The sequence below is a fragment of the Neolamprologus multifasciatus genome, chromosome 8 (genome assembly GCF_963576455.1).
Source record: "Neolamprologus multifasciatus chromosome 8, fNeoMul1.2, whole genome shotgun sequence".
Taxonomy (NCBI): domain Eukaryota; kingdom Metazoa; phylum Chordata; class Actinopteri; order Cichliformes; family Cichlidae; genus Neolamprologus; species Neolamprologus multifasciatus.
This window is the reverse complement of record NC_140446.1, coordinates 17,383,511-17,407,202: the sequence shown is the minus strand read 5'-3', so window position 1 is coordinate 17,407,202 and position 23,692 is coordinate 17,383,511. Positions and strand designations below refer to the sequence as shown.

At 39.8% G+C, this 23,692-nt stretch overlaps 1 protein-coding gene across 1 annotated transcript; it reads left to right on the top strand.

Moving 5' to 3' along the window:
* Positions 1 to 5,942: 5,942 nt before the first annotated feature.
* lrrc4bb (leucine rich repeat containing 4Bb) lies at positions 5,943 to 16,962 on the top strand. Its single transcript, XM_085170157.1, has 3 exons — positions 5,943 to 6,555; positions 10,498 to 11,098; positions 11,216 to 16,962. Exons 2-3 carry the CDS (start codon positions 10,856 to 10,858, stop codon positions 13,190 to 13,192), a joined length of 2,220 nt encoding a protein of 739 aa, XP_085026283.1. The 5' UTR covers positions 5,943 to 6,555; positions 10,498 to 10,855; the 3' UTR covers positions 13,193 to 16,962.
* Positions 16,963 to 23,692: the final 6,730 nt, after the last annotated feature.

The window sequence follows — 23,692 nt, the reverse complement described above, 5'->3', positions numbered from 1 at the left end:
ACAAACTCGTTGTTAACTGTTTGTTTTATGAGAAGAAAGGACTTCTGTCATGTCCTTGCAACAAAAAGGCAAGGAAGATGGTCTGCAAAGAGGTAATTACACAAGTTACATAGTTTTTTAAGCAAAAAGTGCTGGATACACAGATACAAATAGACATGGATTCATTTGGATTTGCATCATTTTTACATGTATTGGTCAACAATAATACAGACCAGACTATACTGGTATCTTCACACTGGCTCGGTGTGCCAGGTGGTCAGTATGTTGTCACGCCCACAGGCAGAGATGGAAACAGCAGTTTCCTCCAGATGTTTTCTGTAATATGAGCCAAATAATCTAATCTTGCATATAAAATCTTCCCATTTGGAATATTTGAACAGTGCAGTCGGATCAAAGTTCTGATATTCCAAATTACACACATGTCCAATGGGAACACTCTCACTGCCTGCAGTAATTTCCGCAGTATTAATTGTAGTTTAATTTACCCTGTACTAACTACGATGCATTCATTATTTATTTATTTCTTGCAGCTGAACCTCCCAGGAAAACCATGGCAAAGAAACAAATCAAAAAAAGATCATCAAGAAAACACCACAGAATCAGGGGAAAAAAAGAAAAAACAAAAACTGAAAACTGAAAACAAGCAAAAATAATCTGCATAAAATTAAATAATTGCTTAGACACTTCCTCCAGGACTGACGTTTGTAAATTGCTTACTCAGCTTCGGTCCGATTGTACTATATTATTAATGAGTCTGCATGAATTTAATTGCTCATAATTTATGCTTTTTCCTTTCCATTGTGGCTGATCAATTAGCTTATTTGTTGCTCTGTTACTGAACAAAACAGTGTAGTTTGAATCGTGACACATTCTGCTCATTCAAATGTACAGAAAGGTTGCATCACATGTAGCCCTACCATGGCTTAATAAAGGAATTTTGTGATCCAGGCTTAAACTGATTCTGTTGTTATCTATCAGACTTCCTCATTCACAGTACACAAGGCTAATGTCAACATGCTAGCATGTCCAAAAACATTATGTTAAAGTGCTTGATGAACTTTTGGTCGAAATCATTGTATTCATATATTAGCTCATGAAATAAGCTAAATTCATGTAAATACTGTCCATTCAAGAACTCTTGAGATTTGTAAACCTAGTGGCGAGGTAAAGATAAGGAGCAAACAGAAGAAACAGAATAAGACTTTACCCTCTTAGAACCATTAATATTTAATACAATGATTAATTTGAACTGTATTTTTTATAACTTCACTTTATGGGATTTAAGGTGGGACTTGACATGAGCTTTGTAATGTTACACCTGTTGGTTATAAATTTATGAAAATTGCTTTTAATTTTTTATTTATCTACAAAATTACAAAAGCAAATTTTCCAGTGTTTGTATTTCTATAGTCCATCCATTCGCTTCAGCTTATCCTTTTCAGGGTCACGGGGGGTGCTGGAGCCAATCCCAGCTGTCCTAGGGCGAGAGGCAGGGTGCACCCTGGACAGGTCGCAGGTCCACACAAGGACAGACAACCATTCACACTCACATTCACACCTAGTGGCAATTTGGATTATCCAATTAACCTATCCCCACAAGCTGCATGTCTTTGGATGGTGGGAGGAAGCCGGAGTACCTGGAGGGAACCCACGCAGACACAGGGAGAACATGCAAACTCCACACAGAAAGACCCCGGCCTGATGGTGGAATTGAACTCAGGACCCTCTTGCTGTGCAGCAACAGTGCTAACCATCGTGCCACCGTGCTGCCTATTTCTATAGTAATATAGAATATTTAATCAACTGTTTCCTTCAATCACAATCACCTACTGGCTGTGAATGCACCAGACTATCACCAGTTTCTACATCACATCAAAGTCCAGGGAGCTGACAGGAAAAGGCAGACATATACATTGTCATGCCTGCTGTGTAATGTCTGGAAACGTCCAGGTTGCATTGCATGTGTAGATGTCTGCTTTTCTGGCTTAGGTTTCTGCAGCAGTGACTTTGCAGCCTTTGACTTCTCCTCCACTCTTCCCTTTGACTGAGGAAGCTTTAATGATAAAGATGTGTAGCGGAATAAGAATGACTTGCTGAAGTGTGCAACATTTGCTGAGGTACCGGCTTGGCACACGCTGGACACTGATATCCCCTGGGACATCTTGTAAATCATATGCTGATCTGTTTGATGGTCTGGCTTTGTGTGTTGCTGACTTTGTTGATTCACGGAGGCCTTGCATAGTAATAATCTGCTCGCGGAAGGTTAAAGCTCGGTATTCTCTCATGTATTGACCCAGATTTTTGGCAGGGTCTGTGGTTTATGTCATGATCTTTCTTGGTAATTTCATTCAGTCATTTTGCATTTTTAACATTTTACAGTCACTCTGCCAAGTTTTCTTGACACAGCTCTTGAGACTTGCCTCAGGATTCTCTGTACCATGTTTCCTGCAATATATGGTCTATATCAAACCTCCAAGTGCATAGGCACATCTCTCAATGTGTGAAATGTTATGTTACATGAAATGGCAGGGACTTAAACTGAAAACAAACAAAGGAAGATGACTTTATTTTTTCTTTATAAATTTGAAAGAATTTATAGCTGTATGCTTAAAGGTTGTGAGAGTTAGCACACTGATCAGGGATAGTACTGTTTTTTTTTTAAACTTTGTGTATCTCAACCACTCTAGCTCCACCTATAGGTAGAAATCGGCCACACATGCAACATCTGATAATGTGCATGCATTTGGCAAGACAGGTATGACTGGATTCTCCAAGCAGACTTCATGGCATCCTATTATGACACTTTCTTCTTCCATATTTTGACATTTTTTTCATTTTTCATTTTTTCCCAAACAAAAGGGGGAGGGACGTTAAACCTTCTATTGTATGCGCCGATGGCCAGGCTGAAGGCCACGCATGGAATAAAGATATTTTTTAGCTATGCAAATGAATGAAATATAGTACAAAATGTTGCTGGTAAACTCCTTAAAGGAAATAACTCATAACTCATAATGAATGGTAATTGCACTACACTCTGTTGCTCACAAGATGGCAGTTGAAGATGATGTTTTCTCTGAGTGGAGCTCAGCTGGTGTTTAGGAGGCCAATATAAACAGAAGAAATCTCTTAAACTTGGTATTTTAGCAGTAAAGATAAAAAAGAGGAAAGAAATTAAGAAAATGCAAGTGTTTTACAAAGTGACAATGTTTAAGGAAAAAATAAAATAAACATAATAATTATCTTAAATAGGTTACAAATGATATTCATGGATGAAATTTGGTTGAAACCGGATGACTTGAACAAATATTTGGACCTAAATGTTGTGTCAGTATCCACCTTGATGTTAGCACTTCACTATCTTACACCCACATTCACAAAACAATGACTGAAAAACAAACACACAAGTTTAACTTTCCTCTTTCAGTTAATCTTCTCGCCCTCGGTGAAGCTGTGGATTACTTCCTCCTTGGATTAGCGCGCACACTGCGGGCCCACATCTGCATACGAACGTGGCAGCACGCCAGCGCACATCCAAGTCCTCCAAATCATATGCACAAACACACTGTGTACAAACCAAAACTGAGTTCTCACAGACAGGAAGTGATGTCACTTCTTGTCTCCAAGGAGATGGAGGCAGTTGCTAAGATACTGTGACACCAGGATTTTTCTCTGTGTTTTTTTCTTTCCCTCTCCCTCTCCAGCACGCGCGCGCACACATACACACACACACACACACATGTGCACGCACAGAGATATCGCCACGAATAAGTAGAAACTCTCTCGCATCGCTCTTATTCTCTGGCACCAGATGGCAATGAGCGCTGACTCAACTTTTTTTTCTTTCTTTCAATAAAATCTCTAAAAATAACTGAAATATAAGTTGGTTTAAAATTTCACTTGAATGCCGTTGGGACCACTAAACAGATCACCTGTGTGCTCCGACTGAACCAAACGTCAGAGGTGCTGCTCCAACAATTAGCGACATTTTTATTCTTCGCTTTGAACTATGTGCAATTACTCAGTCACCCACTTCCAGAGCGGCGAGGCCTGTCGCTCCTAAAACGATACAAGTGACTGATGTGTATCAACACCCCTCCAAAGCTTCCACACAGTGTGAGCTGCACCTCTCTAGTGCTATCAGCATGCCACATATGTCTTGGCAGTAGCATGTTGCTGCCAAATCCTCTTCACCCTCCCCTTCTCCTCCCCTGTGGCTCCTAACACAGCATTAAGAGTTTATGGGGTTTGGGTTGTATTAGAAATGCCATGTGCCCGTCTTCTGGATAGCGGGATTAGCTCTCTCTGCTGTGTCGTGTCCGAGAGCCTTCCTGCACTGATGACACAAGCAATACAGCAATGAGCGTTTGTTCATTTACTGTGCACAAATGCATGTCCTTCTCCCTCTCTCCAGTCCACCGCTCCTACACACACGCTCAAGGGTGCCTGCGCACACACAAGCGTACTATACATGCATAAAGGGAATATCAGATACAATGTGCAATGACACAGTGAGGACATAGAGTAGAAAGTGGGGGGAAGAAGGAGAGCAAAGGCACAGGGTGGGTTTGGCAGGGGCGGCATGGAATCATTTTAAATGGTGCGGGGGATGGAAGGCGAAAAAGATGTACGGAGAGAGGAGCCGAGAGTGGTGGAAAAGCAGTGAAAGGCGTCCAGGGCTGGATGAGAGACAGAATATGGGCTACGATTTTAACATGAATGAGAGGGAATGAGGGAAGAGGAAGAAAGAGGGAAAGGAGGAATATCCTCTGCACCACTGTGTGACTGGAAATTTAATAGAGGGAGAGAGATAGAATGAGAAAGAGAGGGAAGGAGAGAGAGGTAGATGGGTGGGAGAGAGAGAGCCAGAGGAGGGGGAGGGTAGAGGAAGAGAGAGGCAAAAGGCACAGAGACCTCATTGCTGTGCAGCTTTCAGTAAAAGCTAGTGGTCGTGAACAATGCTCACTACGGCATTCACCGAGAGGGAGGGTAGGAGCAAGGGAAAGGGTGAGGGAGGGAAGGAAGGCATGAGAGAGAGAGAGAGATGGAGGGAAAGAGAGAGTGCATATATCTCGGGGGTCTTTCTGAAGCATCACTGGCCTTTTCTGTCCTTTGACCTTTAGTGTGAGCTGAGACAGACCAAAGATGCACTGAGATTTATTTTTACCCACAAAGTAGTCTTTGGTAGTTGTAAAGCTGCAAAGGGGGGTTCTCTTCTCCTGTACTTCAGACACATGTGGACACATACATGACAATGCTCAATGGAGGGAAATCACTTATGAGCTAACATCTGTTTAACTGGCCACTTACTTGGTCATTCTGTTCTCAATTCACTAATTACATTACGCTTCATGATGTTGGGTAGCCAGCTGAATTGAAAACCTTAACAAAATATTTCACGTCTACATTTGCAAGGCTCAGATGTATGGTTTAATTCACGGTCAGGATCTTCACAGGCCTGCAGTGTATGTGTTCTACATGTTTGGGTGCTGACAGGAAGTAATAGTGCTGGTGGCTTCCTTATTTACAGCTTAAATCTAACAAGTCCAATACAGAAGCCTTTCAAGAGGGTGGGAAGGCTTGGAGTAAACACTCATATGCACAGTCTGCAGAAAGCAGGCCTCATTGATTTGCTAGTTATAATCTTACAAAAAAAAAATGCTTTTGCTAGCTATGGGAACATTACAGAGTCTACAAAACTCTTTCAGTGAATCAGAAAGGTTTATTTCTGTTAATATTTGGTGGCTTTTAAAAGAAAGTGCCCATGAAATAATAATAAAATAATAACAATAATAATAAATGCTCAAAATCTCACTTGATAGGGAGAAACGAACTGACTCAGGTTACCCTCCCGATCATACAGTGCTGCTGAGTCATATTAATAAATATGTGACTACACTGCTACTCATAACAAGCCCAGAGCTTAAGTTTCACCGGGGGATGTGAGACACAAAACACGCGGAAAGCAAACACGTGAAATATCTCTCATTTTGGAATCCGGCTCTGAACGTTCACTTTAATACACCCAAAGAAACGCAGCCACATCCACGGGTCGGTGCTCCCTCGTCTCTTCTCCTAATGCTGTCTTAGTCGGATTCAGACTGAAACATACGGAATGTGCGTAAAGAGCCGCTTATGCTGGACGCAAACTGCTCTGCCCAGCGGGCGCCGTCGCGTTTGCTACCTGCGTTCCTCTCCAAGGATGATAAGGCGCATCGATGCACTCGTCCCCAACCTCGTTCCTCCGTGCCATAATTATAACACCATTTTTTTCCTCGGCGATCCCGAAGCCGATCTCTGTTTTTTTCCGCGCGCACGCGTGTGTGTGGATTGTGTTCATCTTTAACCTGCCATCACTGTAGCCCCCCGCGTTGCGTTGGCGCTGCGGATCTAGCCTACAAGAACAAGAGCCAGCTCACAGCCGTGGAAACAAGCGAATCAATTTAGGGAAGAGCAGGGGAAAAAAAGAGGAGAGACTGATAGCGAGGTTGGAAAACTGACGATCGGAGAGGGGGAGAGAAAACATCGACCTCACGCCGCAGACGCCGAAACATTAAGGTAGGCTATTTTGGCTGTACAGGTAGAAGGGAGTGAAATGGCTGGCGTAATTATTACATTTGTTACCTAATCGAGAGTGATGCTGAAAACAGTCATGCGATGGCAAAGGAGGGGACAAGAAATTGAGTGTGGCAAAAAGCTGAGATGCATAACAATTTAAGCAAATAATTAACATGAGCACACAGTCCACGTCGATGCCAGTGGAATAAATCTGTGCTAGTTGCATTAAAATGAATCGCTTCTACGCGCAAACCTATGTATTGCACATCTACACAGGTGATATTTCCCAGTCAGCAATGAACTTAAAGGTTATTTCGCGTGCAGTCGTGTTGTTATTCCGCCGAAGAGAGGATGGATGCAAGCCATTTTGTAATGCAGCATGTGCAGAATTAGGCCTATTCAGAATTTCAATTGCGTTCCCGAGAAGGTGCGCCGTAGTGAGCGCAGCTGCATAGATGAATAAGGCCATTCTGTTCAATTGTAGGAGATATTATGCTACAGGCTATATGATGAGGATAGATTTCAGATCAGAGGTTGCGACTGCAGGGTAGAAAAACATGGGCAAGTTATGGGTTTTTGAGATGTGATGGAAAAAAATAAGAAAAATAGGGGGAAGAAGAAAAAAATACAACAACTTGCAATTGTTAAAAGTCTGAAGACGTTTGCCACGAGCTTGTCATTTTCTCTCTCTCTCTCTCTCTCTCTCTCTCTCTCTCTAACAGTGGTTGATGTATCCATACTGGTGAAATGCGTCCCATCCATCCTACCCCAATTCCCACGTCCTGAATCAATCTGGTGTTGTCATAGTTACAGTAGATGATCTTGGCCCTGCTGCACCTGTGTAGCTTTGTGTTCATCTTGAGCATCTGTAAATACATGAGGTCTAATTGGGGCTTGTATTCAAAAAAGCAACCCACAGCCTCAGTTTTTATTGAAAACAACAGCACCACAATTTTTTTCTCTCCATTTTTCCTGTTTTTTGGCCTCTTCATAAACCTTAATGACAGTTGTGGAGTGGAAGACATTGATACAATCAGGCACTCGCAATGATGTGATTGGTTTGTAGCAGTTGGTCAGCAGCTTTCAGCTAATTTGTCTTTTAACGAGTGAGCGATCTCTCAGGCCTGATCGAATAATCAATATCTACATCGTTGCAATCTGCTTTTGACACGAACACAAAGGGCTAAAATAAAAAAAACAAAAAAGAAAACAAAGAGAGAGAGAGATTCATTTAAGTGAAATTGGTTTGAAGAATTTAATGTGGCCAATGTTTCAGCTATGTCAAGAAGCCGTAGAAAACACATTTTGCACAAAGATCAGAAAGAAGGCCAACTGCGACAGGATCAGATGGGCCAAGATTCTAGAAATAAAGACCATCGCGGTGTATTTTGTAGCTCTCGAGCTCTCCTTTTGTCGAGAACTTAAAGATGGCAGGTGAAGTCAACAGGCATGTTTGTAGGTTCAAGGTCTCTCCCACAATACAGCTCTTTACAATACAATGTGGTGCTCTCCGCTGACTGGTTGCACCACCTCATTTAGTGACATTTCCCATGTAATGCAACGAACAAATGCAGCTCAAGTGCTTAACTGTACTTAAGGGAAAAAATGCTGCATTAAACAACTTATTGATTACAAGGGCCAGCGGGTTTTTATTCAAGGGGAATGCATCTTTCCCTCAGTGATGCAATGAAGGAAACAAGTTTGTTTTAAAAAAAGGCTGTGTGTGGGGCCAAAACTTCACCATTAGCTTACATTTCTTTCTAGACTTCAAGTGTCATGAAAGTGGCTGGAGGAATTTGGAAATACTTTCCATCCAGCTGTGTTTATATGATACTTTGAACACCGCTCAATCTAAAAGAAAAAAAAAGGGAGGAAAGAAAGGCATAGCACCACCATCACTGTGTGTTTTTAATGAAGTAGCAGCGTATGAAACACTGGTACTTCTTTGGCCGGCTGAATATTAATGATGTTTTGCTTTGATGCTTTCATGAATCATTGCAACTATCAGACCTCTACTCTGAATCAGATACAATTCTGATGTCTAATAGAGCCAGTCAGATGATTGAAATGCATAATTAGCTGTGAGATGGGGATGAGTGGGAGACTCTTCAAGGAAGGACAACAGTTTAAAGAGCACCATAATGAGGACTGGTGCAAAGGAGCTGCTTACTGTAATATTTAGGTTTATTTGTATTCACACGTCTACATTCATTAGCTTATCTGGGATGTACATATGTGCTGTCATTTCTTTGTGTCAGTTACAGTTACGATGGTTGTAGATCTGGATGTGGGCATGTGTCGAAGAGAGAGAAAGAGACAGGGCGAGAGAGTCAGTGGGATGTGCAAAGCATCTGAAAAAAGTCTATTTTTAGCATACATTCCCTTACGAGCTTTCTTAATAGCTGCTTTAACTTCTTCGAAGTATGTTTTAGCTGAAAACCAATGTTGACCTGATCTTCAGACCTTGACCATTAAGATTCGTTGCAGATTTGTTCCTGCTGTTGTTATGCTGAAGGCCAAAGTTCAACCTTGTTCTGTCTCCTATGAACAGAATTCCAAAATTTAGCTTTGGCTTTTCTTACCGAGTGTGTTATAATAGCAAATCCTGCAAGCATACACTATAAGCTTTGAGTTAAATGCATTTTGATTTATACAGCAAAGGCGCTGTTTATCCATTTTGGACACAAAATGTTGATCAAGCTCAGCTAAACACAGTAATGTGGAATAGGGCACTGGACAGTAAAAACACAAGATGGTGAGTGAGCAGGTTGCCACAGCAACAGTGTTTCTAGGCGCATGCATCGTCGCTGCATAGGAGAGGAGATGCTAAGGACTGCCATGGAGCTGCTTCATAAAAAAAGAAAGAATAAACAGTTTATTACATTAATAAGAGATTCTGTTATTTTTTAAAATGCATCCAAGAGTTATTTTAAATGCCGTATCGATAGAGGTGACATTGTGTTTATATTAGTGTCAGGAAACAAGGATCTTTTATCATTTGTTCTCAGACATGACAGACTTGTGACTGCCAGAGTCATAGTGACGAGAATTATGTGCTTGAGAAAACAATGAGCACTTTCTCTTTCTAATCATTATAAGGGGAACAGCCCAAGCATTTCTAAATTTAGTGAGTCTGCTGATGCTCGCAGCCATTTCTGTTTCAAGATGTGTGTGTGTGACACTCGATTAACCAAAACAAGGCTTTTGAAAAACACAATGCACATTCAGGAATTCAAAACCCCCCCAAAAACAAACAAACAGAAAAGCTTATTTTGCACCATTTTTTCCCTCTTTCTGTATAATCCAGTTGTCACATTCATGTCTGGTTCATCAGTTTTAGTTGTTGGGGGAATCTTGTCCGATTTAGCGTGGCATATTGGGCACCGCATGTGCATTGCAGTAAAATGTCAAGAGTCAATAATCATTCCTTCATGTCTTAATTGCTAAACTACTGCATGCAGGCCTCATTTGTTACCTCATTTGTAATGCTGTGCTGCTGATTCATGATGGATTGCATGAATTTCTGCATTAACCTTAGGGCCACATGGACTTGTAACTGCATACAACCACTTTGCATTCTTTGGGAATGTGAGAGTCTACCTCTGTCAGTGCGTATTTGGCTTGAAGAATGCCAGTATCATAAAGTGGATGCTGCAGCACTTGTGACCCAACTTGCAGTTTTAGAATTTTGTGGCCATTTCAGACCATGACCCTGATGTTAGGTTTAAACCTAAATGGCAGCTGACTCAGTGGTTGATAGACACGTCTTTAGAATAGAAGATTGTACCATTATTCCAGAGGAGATATTGGTGATATTTTGAGATTTTCAGTTCAGTTCTGCAAATAGTCGCATGTGTGTGCTAGGCTTGTAAAGTAAATCTTTCTGCACTGTGCACTCACTTGACCTCCTTCCTCTCTCTTCTTTTGTCTCTTCCCTTACAGGGAGAACCAACAGTCTCCATCGTGACAACGCTTTCACAAGCAAATCCTCCCCTAAATTTGATTTCTCTTCTAATAATTGTCATGGGAAGAAAATGCAGAGTCCTCTAAAATGAAAAATTGAGAAAGCCCAAGTATTTGATTACCAAGGAACTATGAGAAAAAGCAAAGTAAGAATCTATTATTGATAAAGTCTTTAATATAGCATTGCACTTTTTCCTCAGTTTTTAAGTGGCTGCTTGAAGGAGCAAAAGAGAATCAGAGCGTTAAATATGAACATCAAGATAAGCACCTAAAGTCGCTTGATTGGAGGTGACCTATCAACTTCTTAGCAATAGGGGTAGGTCATGACTCAGTTGCCATGCGTGTTGTCATGGTGACCAGTCCAGGTACCCCTTTCCCCCTCCTCTGGTTGGTCCAACTTTTGTTGTGGTTTCACAACCATGGACCTCAGCTGACAGAGGCAGCACCCCCGTGCCCCTCCCCCTGTATCTGCTCCAATCAGGCAAGCCGTGTCATCTGTACAAGGAGGAGTTTAGATCAAATCCCTGACAGTATTTCAGAGAACACAAGATACCTCAATCTACAAGAGAACTCAATTCAGGTAATTTTGGTTTCATCCACAAATGGAAAACACATTAAGAATTTAAAGATATATACCTTGAGGGCATTATGTTTAATTTTGCTACAATATGCCTCCATTTTTTTGTTTCCACACTAGGTGATCAAGTCTGATACATTTAAGCATCTGCGACATTTGGAAATCCTCCAGCTCTCAAAGAACCACATCCGACAGATTGAGGTGGGAGCTTTTAATGGTCTTCCTAACCTCAATACACTGGAGCTTTTTGATAACCGTCTTACAGTGGTGCCATCCCAAGCTTTTGAGTATCTAAGCAAGCTAAGGGAACTATGGCTAAGAAACAACCCAATCGAGACGCTGCCGGCGTTTGCCTTTCATCGTGTTCCCTCTTTACGGCGTCTTGACCTAGGGGAACTCAGGAAGCTGGATTTCATCTCAGAGGCTGCCTTTGAAGGTCTGATAAACTTGCGCTTCTTGAATCTTGGCATGTGTGGCTTGAAGGACATACCTAACCTCACCCCATTAGTACGACTAGAGGAGTTGGAGCTATCAGGGAACCAGCTCGGGATAGTCCGGCCTGGATCCTTCCAGGGTCTAGTTTCACTTCGCAAGCTGTGGCTAATGCACTCCAGAGTGTCAGTCATTGAACGCAATGCCTTTGATGACCTCAAAAACTTGGAGGAGCTGAACCTCTCTCACAATTCCCTGCATTCCCTGCCTCATGACCTCTTCACCCCTCTGCACCAGTTGGAGAGGGTACATCTAAACCATAACCCTTGGGTTTGTAACTGTGATGTTCTCTGGCTCAGCTGGTGGCTGAAAGAAACAGTTCCCAGCAACACCACTTGTTGTGCTCGCTGCCACGCACCCCCAGGTCTAAAGGGCAAGTACATTGGAGAACTAGACCAGAGCCACTTTACCTGCTATGCCCCAGTGATTGTTGAGCCACCCACTGACCTCAATGTCACTGAAGGCATGGCTGCTGAGCTGAAATGTCGTACTGGAACGTCAATGACCTCTGTGAACTGGTTCACTCCAAATGGCACGCTGATGACCCACGGATCATACCGAGTTAGGATCTCAGTGCTCCATGACGGAACACTGAACTTCACAAATGTGACCATGCAAGACACAGGACAGTACACTTGCATGGTAACCAACTCTGCTGGAAATACCACTGCATCTGCCGTTCTCAATGTATCTGCTTCGGACCCCAGCAACACCTACAGCTATTTCACCACCGTCACTGTGGAAACACTAGAGCCAAGAACTGACGAGGAGGAGTCTGCAAGACAGTACATTAATGAGACCTTCATAGATTTTCCTAATCCTACTGTCCACCAACCTGGTGTTACTATAACGCCTTCTCTCTCTTCTCTCTCCTCACTGTCTCCACGAATCAATAGAGCTCCTGAAAATACAGTGACTGAGCCCCCAGAACATGTAACTAACATTCCAGGCCTGGATGATGTAATGAAAACAACTAAGATCATCATTGGTTGCTTTGTGGCCATTACTTTCATGGCAGCAGTAATGTTGGTGGTCTTCTATAAACTCCGTAAGCAACACCAGCTACACAAGCACCACGGCCCAGCCAGAGCCATTGAAATTGTGAATGTAGAGGATGAGATCGGAGCCGGAGCAGGAAGTGGCATCTCAGGTGGTTCGACAATGAATTCTGGAACAGGTGGAGAAGGAACCCTACGGATACATCATCCAGAAATAGTCAATCTTCCCAACATTGGTCGTACCGATACGCTAAACCATTACTACAAGACACATCATTTCAACAACAATGTGATGGGTCTTAGTATTGGCACTGAAGGGATGGGGCCAGGAGGGATCCTGAGTAACAAGAGCCAGCAAGGTCAAGATATCCCTATCTCCTGTACCTCTGTCCCGATCTCAACATCCAACTTGCTCACCTCATCAGGCAACGGCACCAACACCCTCCCCAGTTCGATGTCCCCACCACTGCCTATGTCTCTGCCCATGCCTACCATGGGCTTACATGGATCGATCAAGGGTTTCATGGGCCAAAGCCAGAATCCACAAATGGAACCTCTTCTTTTCAAGGGGAGTTCGAAGGAAAATGTACAAGAGACTCAAATCTAACAGCAAAAGTGAGAGTATCGAGTGAGAGTGAGTGAGAGTGAGCGAGAGTTGACGACAAAGAGGGGATTGATCTTGGGTTTATGCGCAGAATGATTAGACACTAGAGTGCACTGACATTACACTAGGAAAGAGGATAGACTGAAACGGCAATACACAAACACATAGACTTATCTGTGACAGTGTACTGAGCCAAGGATTACCACAATGGCCCACTTGTGTTTGTAGTAACGATCATGGCCATGGAGATCAAGGAATGGACATTGCTACAATGTAAATCTGTGCCAAAGCAAATGTTTTTTGCAGTTTCTACAAGCTGTGTTCTCATAGGAAAAAAAACTAGCCTTTCAGTCCCCAAACCGTTGTTGGCCAGCAGAGTTGAAAGACACGCACAGCACTTGCCACACTGAAGACCAGAGATATAGCAGAATAAAATCCAAGAGACATTTTTCTTCCTCAAAAAAACACGAGCCACATTCTCTCTCTAGTGACTCAAAAGACTCCCTCAAGGTGAAAATTATGTAGGCATAAATAGATGGACAAAAGGGTACAGTGCAAACTACTGTGAAAAATCCACAAATTATATAAATATATTTTCATCTAAATATGTATCATTGCAGACTCTGATGCAGACATATTTTGGGGTGGATGTATAAGCTGGTATAGTTTGTTTCTTTGTGAATAATCAGGGGCGGCGATAGTTGAGGTTTGTTATGATATGTTTTAAGTTTGGCTACTTCTCAGAAACATAAGGGCTCAATTGCAACACTCATTGTGAATCTTTGAATTGGCTTTGTGGCATAAAGTCCATTTAGGTTGTATTACAGTAAATGCAGATCTCTGTTTGACAAACTTTTGTCTGTTGTTTCAGTAATAATCATTACAAACTTTTGTGTTCTGAAAGTGTATTATGTATTTTGTAAAAGCCAGCTTCTTGGTATTTGAATTGACAATTCTGATACTTAAATGCCAGCATCAATTAATGGTAAAAACAAACACAAACAGGTAATCCAATGCAATGACCTGTAAGGGTAAATTAAAGTGTTGACAATGTGTTATTTGAATCAGATCAGTAGCCAGATATTTGCTTTTAGACTGGAATTTGATATGATCTCCTTGCTCGTGGTTACCATAATCATGCCATGAAATGCTGTCATAAGGATGAGTCGACATCTATCTGCAGCAGCTTTCAAGAAGGGAGTGAACATCCATCTTAAGAAGATTGGAATGAAAGGAAATGTACAGTATATTAATAATAATAATGTCTGGTTGTATGACAATTGTAAGATCCACATTTTTAAAGTGTAACTTTCATATGTTAAATGCCATTTACGCTTCTTGCGTTTCAACTATGTATTTCTTTATTTTTGTTAGTTTGATATAATGTGTACAGTTGTCTAGCCATGTATCATTACGTGTGAAATAAATCAATCATATATTGGGTTGTATCGGGTCAATATGGCAACCACGCAGGTAAAGAGTGAGACATTGTGCAGTTCTCTGTGCTAAAACCTGGATTGAATGTATGGTTAGTGGTTTAGCCATTAGTCACCCTGGTAATGACACGTACTGTCTGTCCTGTTAATGCGGTCAGACGGGCTTTTAGCGACTTGCCTGTGGATGGGCTACACTTCTGGATTTGGAAGATGAATGTTTTCATGATCTAATCCTTTAATGAAGGCGGGTTTGTCAAAAATTAGTCTTCGCCCATGGTAATTCTTCTGCTCTTGTGCTGACAAAGTTTGAAATGTGAACAGACAATTAAGGAAAAGTAATGTTTGTTGCAATTGAGCGCAAACTGGACAAGTAACCAGTTATTCCAGAGACAATGGAAAATCAGTGTTGACTGTAATGAAGGTCTAATTTTGCTGGGATGTGTGTGTGTGTGTGTGTGTCCCTCAAAGCTACACATTGTATATGAGGTATTTTCTATTCAAAAGAAGGATTTTGCCATTAGCAATGAGCTCATGCGTTCTGGAAGAAGGCATAAAATGAAGTATTGATAGTAACAGTGATGATAATAAGAGTGATGCTGCTAGACAAAATCCAGAATCTGCTCTCACATTGTTATATCTGTGAAAGGAACATCTTCTAATGCTAGCAAGCTAAGGCATTTTTCAAGTATGCCTTGAACATGTGTATTGATTTTTTTGTAACTTGGATTGTCTAAACTGCAGCCATTTCTCTATTATTTCTCAACCTTATGTTATTATTTCTGGTCATAAATATAATTTAAAAAAAAAACATAGTCAATGTAAATCTGCAACCTGTCCAACAGATTTAGAGGGCAGGATTTGACTGTATCCCCACAGAGACACAAAAAGAATATAAATGAATTCTAAAGACGTAACATATGGCTGCCCCCTTGATGTGCTACATTTGGTGCTCCGTCGTCAAATTTCAAAGAGCATACTAGATACCTCCTTGTGTGCCGGGAATGAGGGTACATTTCTCCACGTTAACCGTGGAACAAATCTTTTACCTGAACATTACTGTAGCAATGTTTTATTATGATGATGATGACTCACCTAATCAGCATGGAAATGTTCCTTTCAAATCTCTGAGCATCCGTAAAACACGACATGCAAGGTTATCATCGTTATTATTAATGTTTGAAGGAAACGCAGATGGCTTTTGTTGCATCTTAGTATTGTGGCTGCCATTGTACTCTGTGTTTGATGCTACTGCAGAGAAAGTTCATTCTCGTAATGTTCAGAACTATATGACCCCTTTTAATGAAGTTGACAAGCTTGAGACTGTACATACCGATCATCTGTACCTAACTGTATTATTGAGTTTGGCTACAGATGGAGTTCTGACATGTTTGTATCCTCTGCATCACCCATTGCTTACAATGGATGCTTCTGTCCAAGTGACATTTATTGGTTTGTTGGAGGCAAAACTCCTTAATGAAATGGATTATGGTATCTGAGACACCAAATTGCGAGACAAGAAAGTGGACTGACCTTTTGGTTCTTTAAAGGTAAGCTGTTCTGTTTGATAAAACAATATAAAAAAGATAGTCTGCTTTAAAAGATTTGAAAGAAAAATGTGCAAAACAACAGAACTTTTAGATTACTTTACACAAAAAAACTATATATAAAAATGTCATGTGTTTTCTTTTCTTTTTCTTTTGTGTTTTATTTCCAGTTGTTGGTTGTATCTTAGTATGTGGTATTATCAGTTTGGGCCTTTATGGATTGTCATTAAATGTCATTTTTTCCCCCTCAGAAATTCATCCAGGTACACAGTGTGACAGAAGAGTGTATTTCTTGAGTTATAGCAAAATCAACATGTGCAATATTTACACTTCAATGACTGTCATGCAGTGACTGAGAGGTATATTATTTCGCTGTTTACTATTTGTGTGATTTCAGTTTTCTGCTTCCTGTAAGGACATAGTCTGTTATTAGAAACATACCACTTTTCTTTTTTGTTGTGATTTCATCCTACAGAACACAACCACAACTATTCTAAATATGAAATGCATTAACAAGTTGAACAATGACCTTTCAAATAAGTTATTGCGTGAACTTTTATAATATAAAATGAAAAATATGTCAAGTATAATTGTGTTTAAACTTTATTTTCTGACCTACTTTTTGTTTACTACACACGTTTGCTTTTTCAGAGGTTAATCAGGAAAGAGGAAATACTTTCAAAATAAGGTTTTGGATCAACACTATGGCTTGCCCCAGTCATGTTATAAAATAATTAGATTTATAAGTATCTTTTAGTACGGAAATATAATTTCTTTTCTTACAGAATTATAGCTTAGTACAGGCTGGGACCACCTTTTGCCTTCAGAACTGTTTTAATTCTTAATAGCATAGATTCAACAAGATGCTAAAAGCATTGCTCAGAGGTTTGGGTCCATATTGACATGACATCACACAGGTGATGATGATGTGAAACCACATTCCAAAGCCTTAAAATTTGGGGACAGTGAACTCATTTTCATGTTCAAAAAACGCTTTGAGATGATTTGAACTTTCTGATATGACAGGTTATCCTGTTGAAAGCAGCATTATAAGATGGGTACACTGTGGTTAAAATATGATGGGCATGATCAGCAGCAATACTCAGGTATGTTGTGATGTTTTTAAACAATGCTTAGTGTGTACTAAGGGTCCCAAGGTGTGACAAAGAATATCCCCCATACCATTATACCACCATGAGCAATGTCGTTTCTGCCAAATTCAAACCCTATTATATTGATATATATCATATGTTGCAGCAGAATTTGACACTTATCAGACCAGGCAATGATTTTCCAATTTTCTATTCTCCAATTATGGTGAGCCTGTGTGAACTGTAGCCTCAGTTTCCAGTTTCTTCTGCTGCTTAAGCTTATTTCACAGCGTTGTGCACTCAGATACACTCTGCTCCATACCTTGGTTGTAATCAGTGACTATTTAAGTGACTGTAGCCTTACTGTCAGCTTAAAGCAGTCTGGGCATTCTCCTTTGACCTCTGGTATTTCAGTCCTGAGAACTAAATGAACGATTTTCTCTTTTTTCTGACCATTGTCTGTACACCATAGAGATGGTTATGTTAGAACACCCCAGGAAATACTCAAATACTCAGACCAGCCACGTGGCACCACCAACCATGTAAAAGGACATTCAGAGTTACTTAAGTCACTTTTCTCTAATATTTCAACAGGTTGACTTGACCATGTCTACATGCCTAAATGAGTTGAGTTGCTGCCATGTGAAAAATGATCTTTTATACTTTGCTGATTGAAATCATAAAAACAGATACATTTTTATAATTTATTTTGGAAATGATCTTTCTAGCAACATTGCAATTAAAGAACAAACATTTAACAAAGTGCTCCACAACATCACCTGCAGTCTAGAGTTGGCCTACATCAAAGTACAACTGGCACACACTTCATACTTGCTGCATTTGCTTTAACTGAGCTATACAGAAAAAAGAAGGTACACAAAGGTCGTACCACTAAGTCCATAATTAAGGTGTACTAATTGAATAAGAGGTGCTGGTGTGCCAATCACATTCTAACAAATTCAACAAAAAAACAACTAAACACTCTGGAATCACTATAGCGTGGAAACTACGTTAGTAAATCAACTGGTCCTTTGTGTTATATTAGGGTAATTATAAATTACCCACTCTGCCAATTTTTATTACTAGTATAAATTTACAAACAGGCTGAAAAGGGAAATCAGACAAACAAATCACTTCTTTCTGGTGATTAGACATTTTCCATGCAAGGCAACTGTGAAACGACTCAGTGGCTATGACACCAACATGAACAGAACTATGCACCTGACACTGTGGCTTCTTCTTGTTCTGCATCATTATCACTACTTCTTTTTCTGAAAGGGTTGATTGTGTGTTGTAAAGTGTTCTTAAGCTAAGTGAAATGAGGTGAAACTGTATACGTAATCACAGTCTTGTCTGCAAGATGTATTATAAGTTCAAGCCGCATTATAAAACAAGTTCAAGGGAATAAGCATTGCAATAAGTGTTGCATCAGCTATGAGCCATAACCATGAATCTGAATGTGTTTAGATAAAATGTTTGGACCTTAGATCGGGGAGATTGTATCTGAAATATCTTTGGGGGCACTATGTAAAGTAATTTTCTTGAATGTAATTGTCCTTGGCTTGTACTCCGGTCTCCAGAGACCTCAGTCCCCACGAGATGTCTTACACATAATGTTAAAGGCTTGCACACTAAAATAGCAATAGACAACACAGCTTCAGTATAATATGGTTAGGCTCTATTGAAGTATTTGTGAAGCCAGTAAAGACATCAAAAGAAATGTTCTGTAACACCATGAGAACACCATGAGGTGACACATCTTGAAGCATATTATAATTATCTGTTCTGTAGCATTTTTCCTGTTTGTCAGCTTGTATTAATAGCGAGCAAACATATGGTACGGAGAATGTGCAAGACTTGAATTTGTCCTTTTTCTGCCATGTTTGAAAAGAGCAATACTCACATGGAGCGAGGGGGGTGTGAGAGCGAGAAAAGAGTGTGTATGCTGCAGAAAAGAATGCATTAAAATGTGCCGAAGATGAAAGAGAAATGCTCAAAAGCGAATACATTTTTAGCATTCTGTGATCTTGGCGTGCATATAATGTAATGCAAGACGGGTACATTTAAATTAGCAAAGGTGGAATTTAAAAATACCTGTTTCATCCCTTGCAGCAGGAAACAACCACAGTCCACAGGAGGTTTATATATCAACAAAAATCTCCACTTGTAATTTTAAACTGTGCTTTCTATTAAAAGGGAAAGAGGAAAACCTGATTTCTGTTTGCAAAATTCTCCCTGTGCAATCACATCTCCTTTGCACAGTTGTAGAGCAGTCATTTCCTATAAATCCACTGTGCCTGCACTATCCTCTCCTCTTCGCTTTCGATGTCTTCTCCCTTCAAATTCAATAACCTCCCAGCTGTGTGTTTCTCCAGGGATTCCCCCAGCTCCCCTGGCCCACAGACAGACTGCAGAATCTGTGGGGAACCTGACACAACATAAACTCCACTGTGAAGCAGAGGTGTCAGAGTCTGTGGGCTGCATCGAGGAGCCATGGAAATGCAACGGCCTTTTTATTTCTTCACACTTTAAAGGTTGAAGGGACAAATGCATGCGTAAAACATGAGAGTAAAGTGTTCGATATGAATGTGTGAAAAAGTACAACCTATGACCCATTTATTCATTGTAATGTGAAGATTCACTAACTACTGTCGGGCTTAACTCTGGCTAAGGAAGCATGAGAAAAGCTGTATGGAATTATATGAGAAAAATGTGACATTGACCCACTTGGGTATAGTTTATGCAAGACGGGTAAAAGGAAACCAGTGGCCCTTTGATTTAAAGTCTGCTCTTTAAAGATTCATTTTTGACTGTTACATGAAAGTATGTGCTTACTACTGAGAGTTTTTTTATACTGTACTGAACATACAGTGCTTTGCTTTTATTTTGGTCTATATTTAAACCCCCTCAGCATTATTAAGAGGCGTTGAGCAGATCTTTTTTGTTTGGTGATACAGTTTCATTTTTCACCCAAAAGAACTCAATTATTAATCCAGGCATAGAAGATAAACAAACATACCATAGGGAGACTCTTTTTGCTAGACATGTATAGCCATCTCATGTAACTTGCAAGCACTCAGAAGCCCTTGTAACCCCAGACAGTTCTTTCCCTCTACTGGGGATAAAACACTCAACCTGACCAACAAGACTTGTCACCCGGAAAAAAAAGCTGTATATCTTTCTCTCCACTGAATATTGCCAAATGGGTTTGGAAATAGAGCCGCTGCTTTATGTGTGTGGGGAATTAGGCTGATGGCAACTTATGTCTGGTTTGCACGTGTTCTAAGTTGTTTTTACTCATGCGCAAATGCTTTTATTGAAATTAGTATTATTTACGACTGTTTATACATAAAATAATGTATATGAGGTAGGGCTGTTCAAAATGTAAAAATAATATAAAGGTGTTGTGGAAATCTGACTATTATTAATAACACATCAGACCATTTTAGAGTCTAATTTTCTGTATTAGGTCAGAGACAAAAATATCTCTTGGTGAGGAATCCAAATGACAATCTGAAATAGCCTCTTTGAAAAAACACAAAGCAGGCTTTCTTATATTGCTCTATAATCATGTTATGTGCTACCACAATATAACACAAAGAGACCTCACCAGTGTTTGTTACACTGTAGGGAAGGTATATGGTGGGTGAGGAGGTTTAAGTAATTACTTTCCTATTAATATTCTCTTTCCAGCATACATCGTAAACTGACACATCCTATGTATTTACTGGAGGAAGATCTGTAGTAAATTGTTCCCCAGTGCATTCACTCCCACATACTAACACATTTTTCAGGCAGTGGAGCTAATGTTGTTATTAGATTATTACACTTACTTGAATATTGATTTGCCATAACTGCAGGTAGGGGCAATGCCTCTACTTTGCCTTGTTAATGTTGTGGCACTCTATGCATTTAATAGCACTATGAATTATGTAGAGACTTTTAGCCTACTTTGATGCTGTAGTGGTATTCAGATATTCAGCTCTAGCACTCAAGCCACTGAAGGAGCAAAATATGAAGCTACAGCTAGCAAGCAGATAGTTTAGCACAACAACTTGACATGAGCCAGGGGATGGTATTTTGAATCTCCTGTCCAAAGGTAAAATCAGCTCACCTGCTTCTCCACTGCTCATGAATTTGGTGAATAACTTCTAAATCTTTGAATTCATACTTTTTTTTTCAAAAGTGGAAAAATTACACACTGTAGCAGTGGTTAGCCCTACAAAGCTAGCTTAGTTAGCAAGAGTAAGAAATAGCTCAGCTGATGCTTGATGTACACTCATTTATCATTAAATATTTTTATACATAATTGTTATGCACAATTATGCACTTAAAAAACATTCAGTGTTTGTGGCAAATGACGTATACAATCACCGTCAATTGTTTCACTTTTTAAAGTTTGAGTTTAAAGCTAACCTTGTAACTATGTCCTTGAATCCTAGTTTTATTTTTAGCATAAAATACGGTATATTATCTAATAATTATTATTATGTTGATTGTGACAACCCAGGCGACAATGGACATATCTGGACAGGTTGTCATCTCTGAGATAGCACCTTGAACCTTGCCTTGCTTACACTAATACTATACTGCCAATTTAGCAACACTGAATCACCTACAACATGTAACTTTGGAGTTATAAAAGAAGACATAACATCTAAGCAAGCTGAGGGAGAAAATGCAAACACTAGACAGAAAGCCCAACTGACAAGCACAGTCAAAACAGATCCATCTTAATGTTAAGCAACAAAGTGACCTGAGTATTTGATCTCCCAAACAGTGGAAGAAATTATAATAAATGCCCAACAATACAACAGTGCAGCAGCACACATGTGACCAAGTCTGCTTATCCATAGCCATTCCAGCAAAGTGATTACACACGTGTGGGCTAAGCTTGTAGAAGAACAACAAACAACACAGTTTTCTCAGATTTGTACTCAAGAATTTCTTCTCATGTTAGGGAGCTGCCTAAAGAACCAGTAGATTAGGAACCTTTGTCGAGCTTAAAGTCAGAATTCTCTGTGTTATGAAAGCAGCTCTCTTTTTACCTGGATAAATCACTGTGATAAATTATACTGAATACACAACCTCAGTTTATATTGTGAGTTTCTGTTCGAATGTTTGTTTAAAGAATTTTTTCAATTGCATTGCCACTAGAATGTGCATGTATTCATTTTGTTATTCATAAAATGTCTAAATGTTTTTATTCTTGATTCTAATCTGCTGCTTAATCTGTTTTACACTGCTGGAAGCTGCTAGGAAACAGGACACACATTTAAATCCATTCAGTCAAATTAAGATTTATTTCACTTTGATCTGCTAACAAACTAAAGTGATTTCAATGTCGTCTTTATTAGGCTGTGGGACAGTAACCTTTAATGATTAAACTGATCCTTTTTAAAGTTTCAGAACTCTAATTTGCAGCGGTCGCCTAGGAAATAAACAGTAGCACTGAGAGCGCACTCAGTGATAAAATAATTAACTTAAAATTTTTATTTTACCACTCTGTGAACTAAATCCGCATGTCATAATTTTCTGCAGAGTTAACCTTGTCTTTTTTGTAAGAGTGTCACATTTTTACAGTTATTTTTTTATGTGCTTTATAGATTTTAATCAACATGTTATCATAATTAGGTGACACTCATAGGCATCATTTTGTGTGCATGAAGAGTCATGTGACCTGTGAAATGCCCCCTTTTTATGTGAGGCCTGAAGCAGAAAGCCTGAAGAGAGAAAGATAAAAACTACTGCCACCCCTATTGCCAACTGAGGTGTGGGTCATTGTCAAGCCAGTTGTGTTGAACATTGTAGTATACCATACCCCTTTGACAGTGACATTGTGCTGGTGCAGAGCCTGTTCTAGTTTGGTGCATTTCTTGCAGTAGTACCAACTTTGGGCCTGGCAATTTTGAGGATTCCTTTTGATGGGCTAGCTTTTGTTTAGTCGGCATGCGTGGAAAACCCTTTAAACTGGTCATCAGCCCCATTTTTTCAGAAAAGGGGGTTATGATTTGAAGTTTGATTACACAAATAGTAAAATGAAAACAATAATTTAATAGCAGAACATTTCTCCATAGACAGGCACAGATATAAACAGATACTTACACGTGTACCAAAAATATGATACGGTGATCAAAATGTACAAGACTGTAATTTCTCTAATGAAAGATATACTGACTTTTGTGAGAGTTAGTGGGTGGTGAATATAAGTAATGCATATAATATAATATATATAATATATTATTTAGTAATGTATAATATAAATATTAATTTCCTTGTAAATTAATTTGTCAGAAATTGTTTTTTTTATTTAATTTGTATTGAAGATATTTTTGAAACTGACCAGTTGCTTATCCAGTTTTTGTATTCTTTTCTAAAATGCCTAAAGAGATTCCTAAGTCACTCTGACTCCAAGATAAATGATGTAAGCAA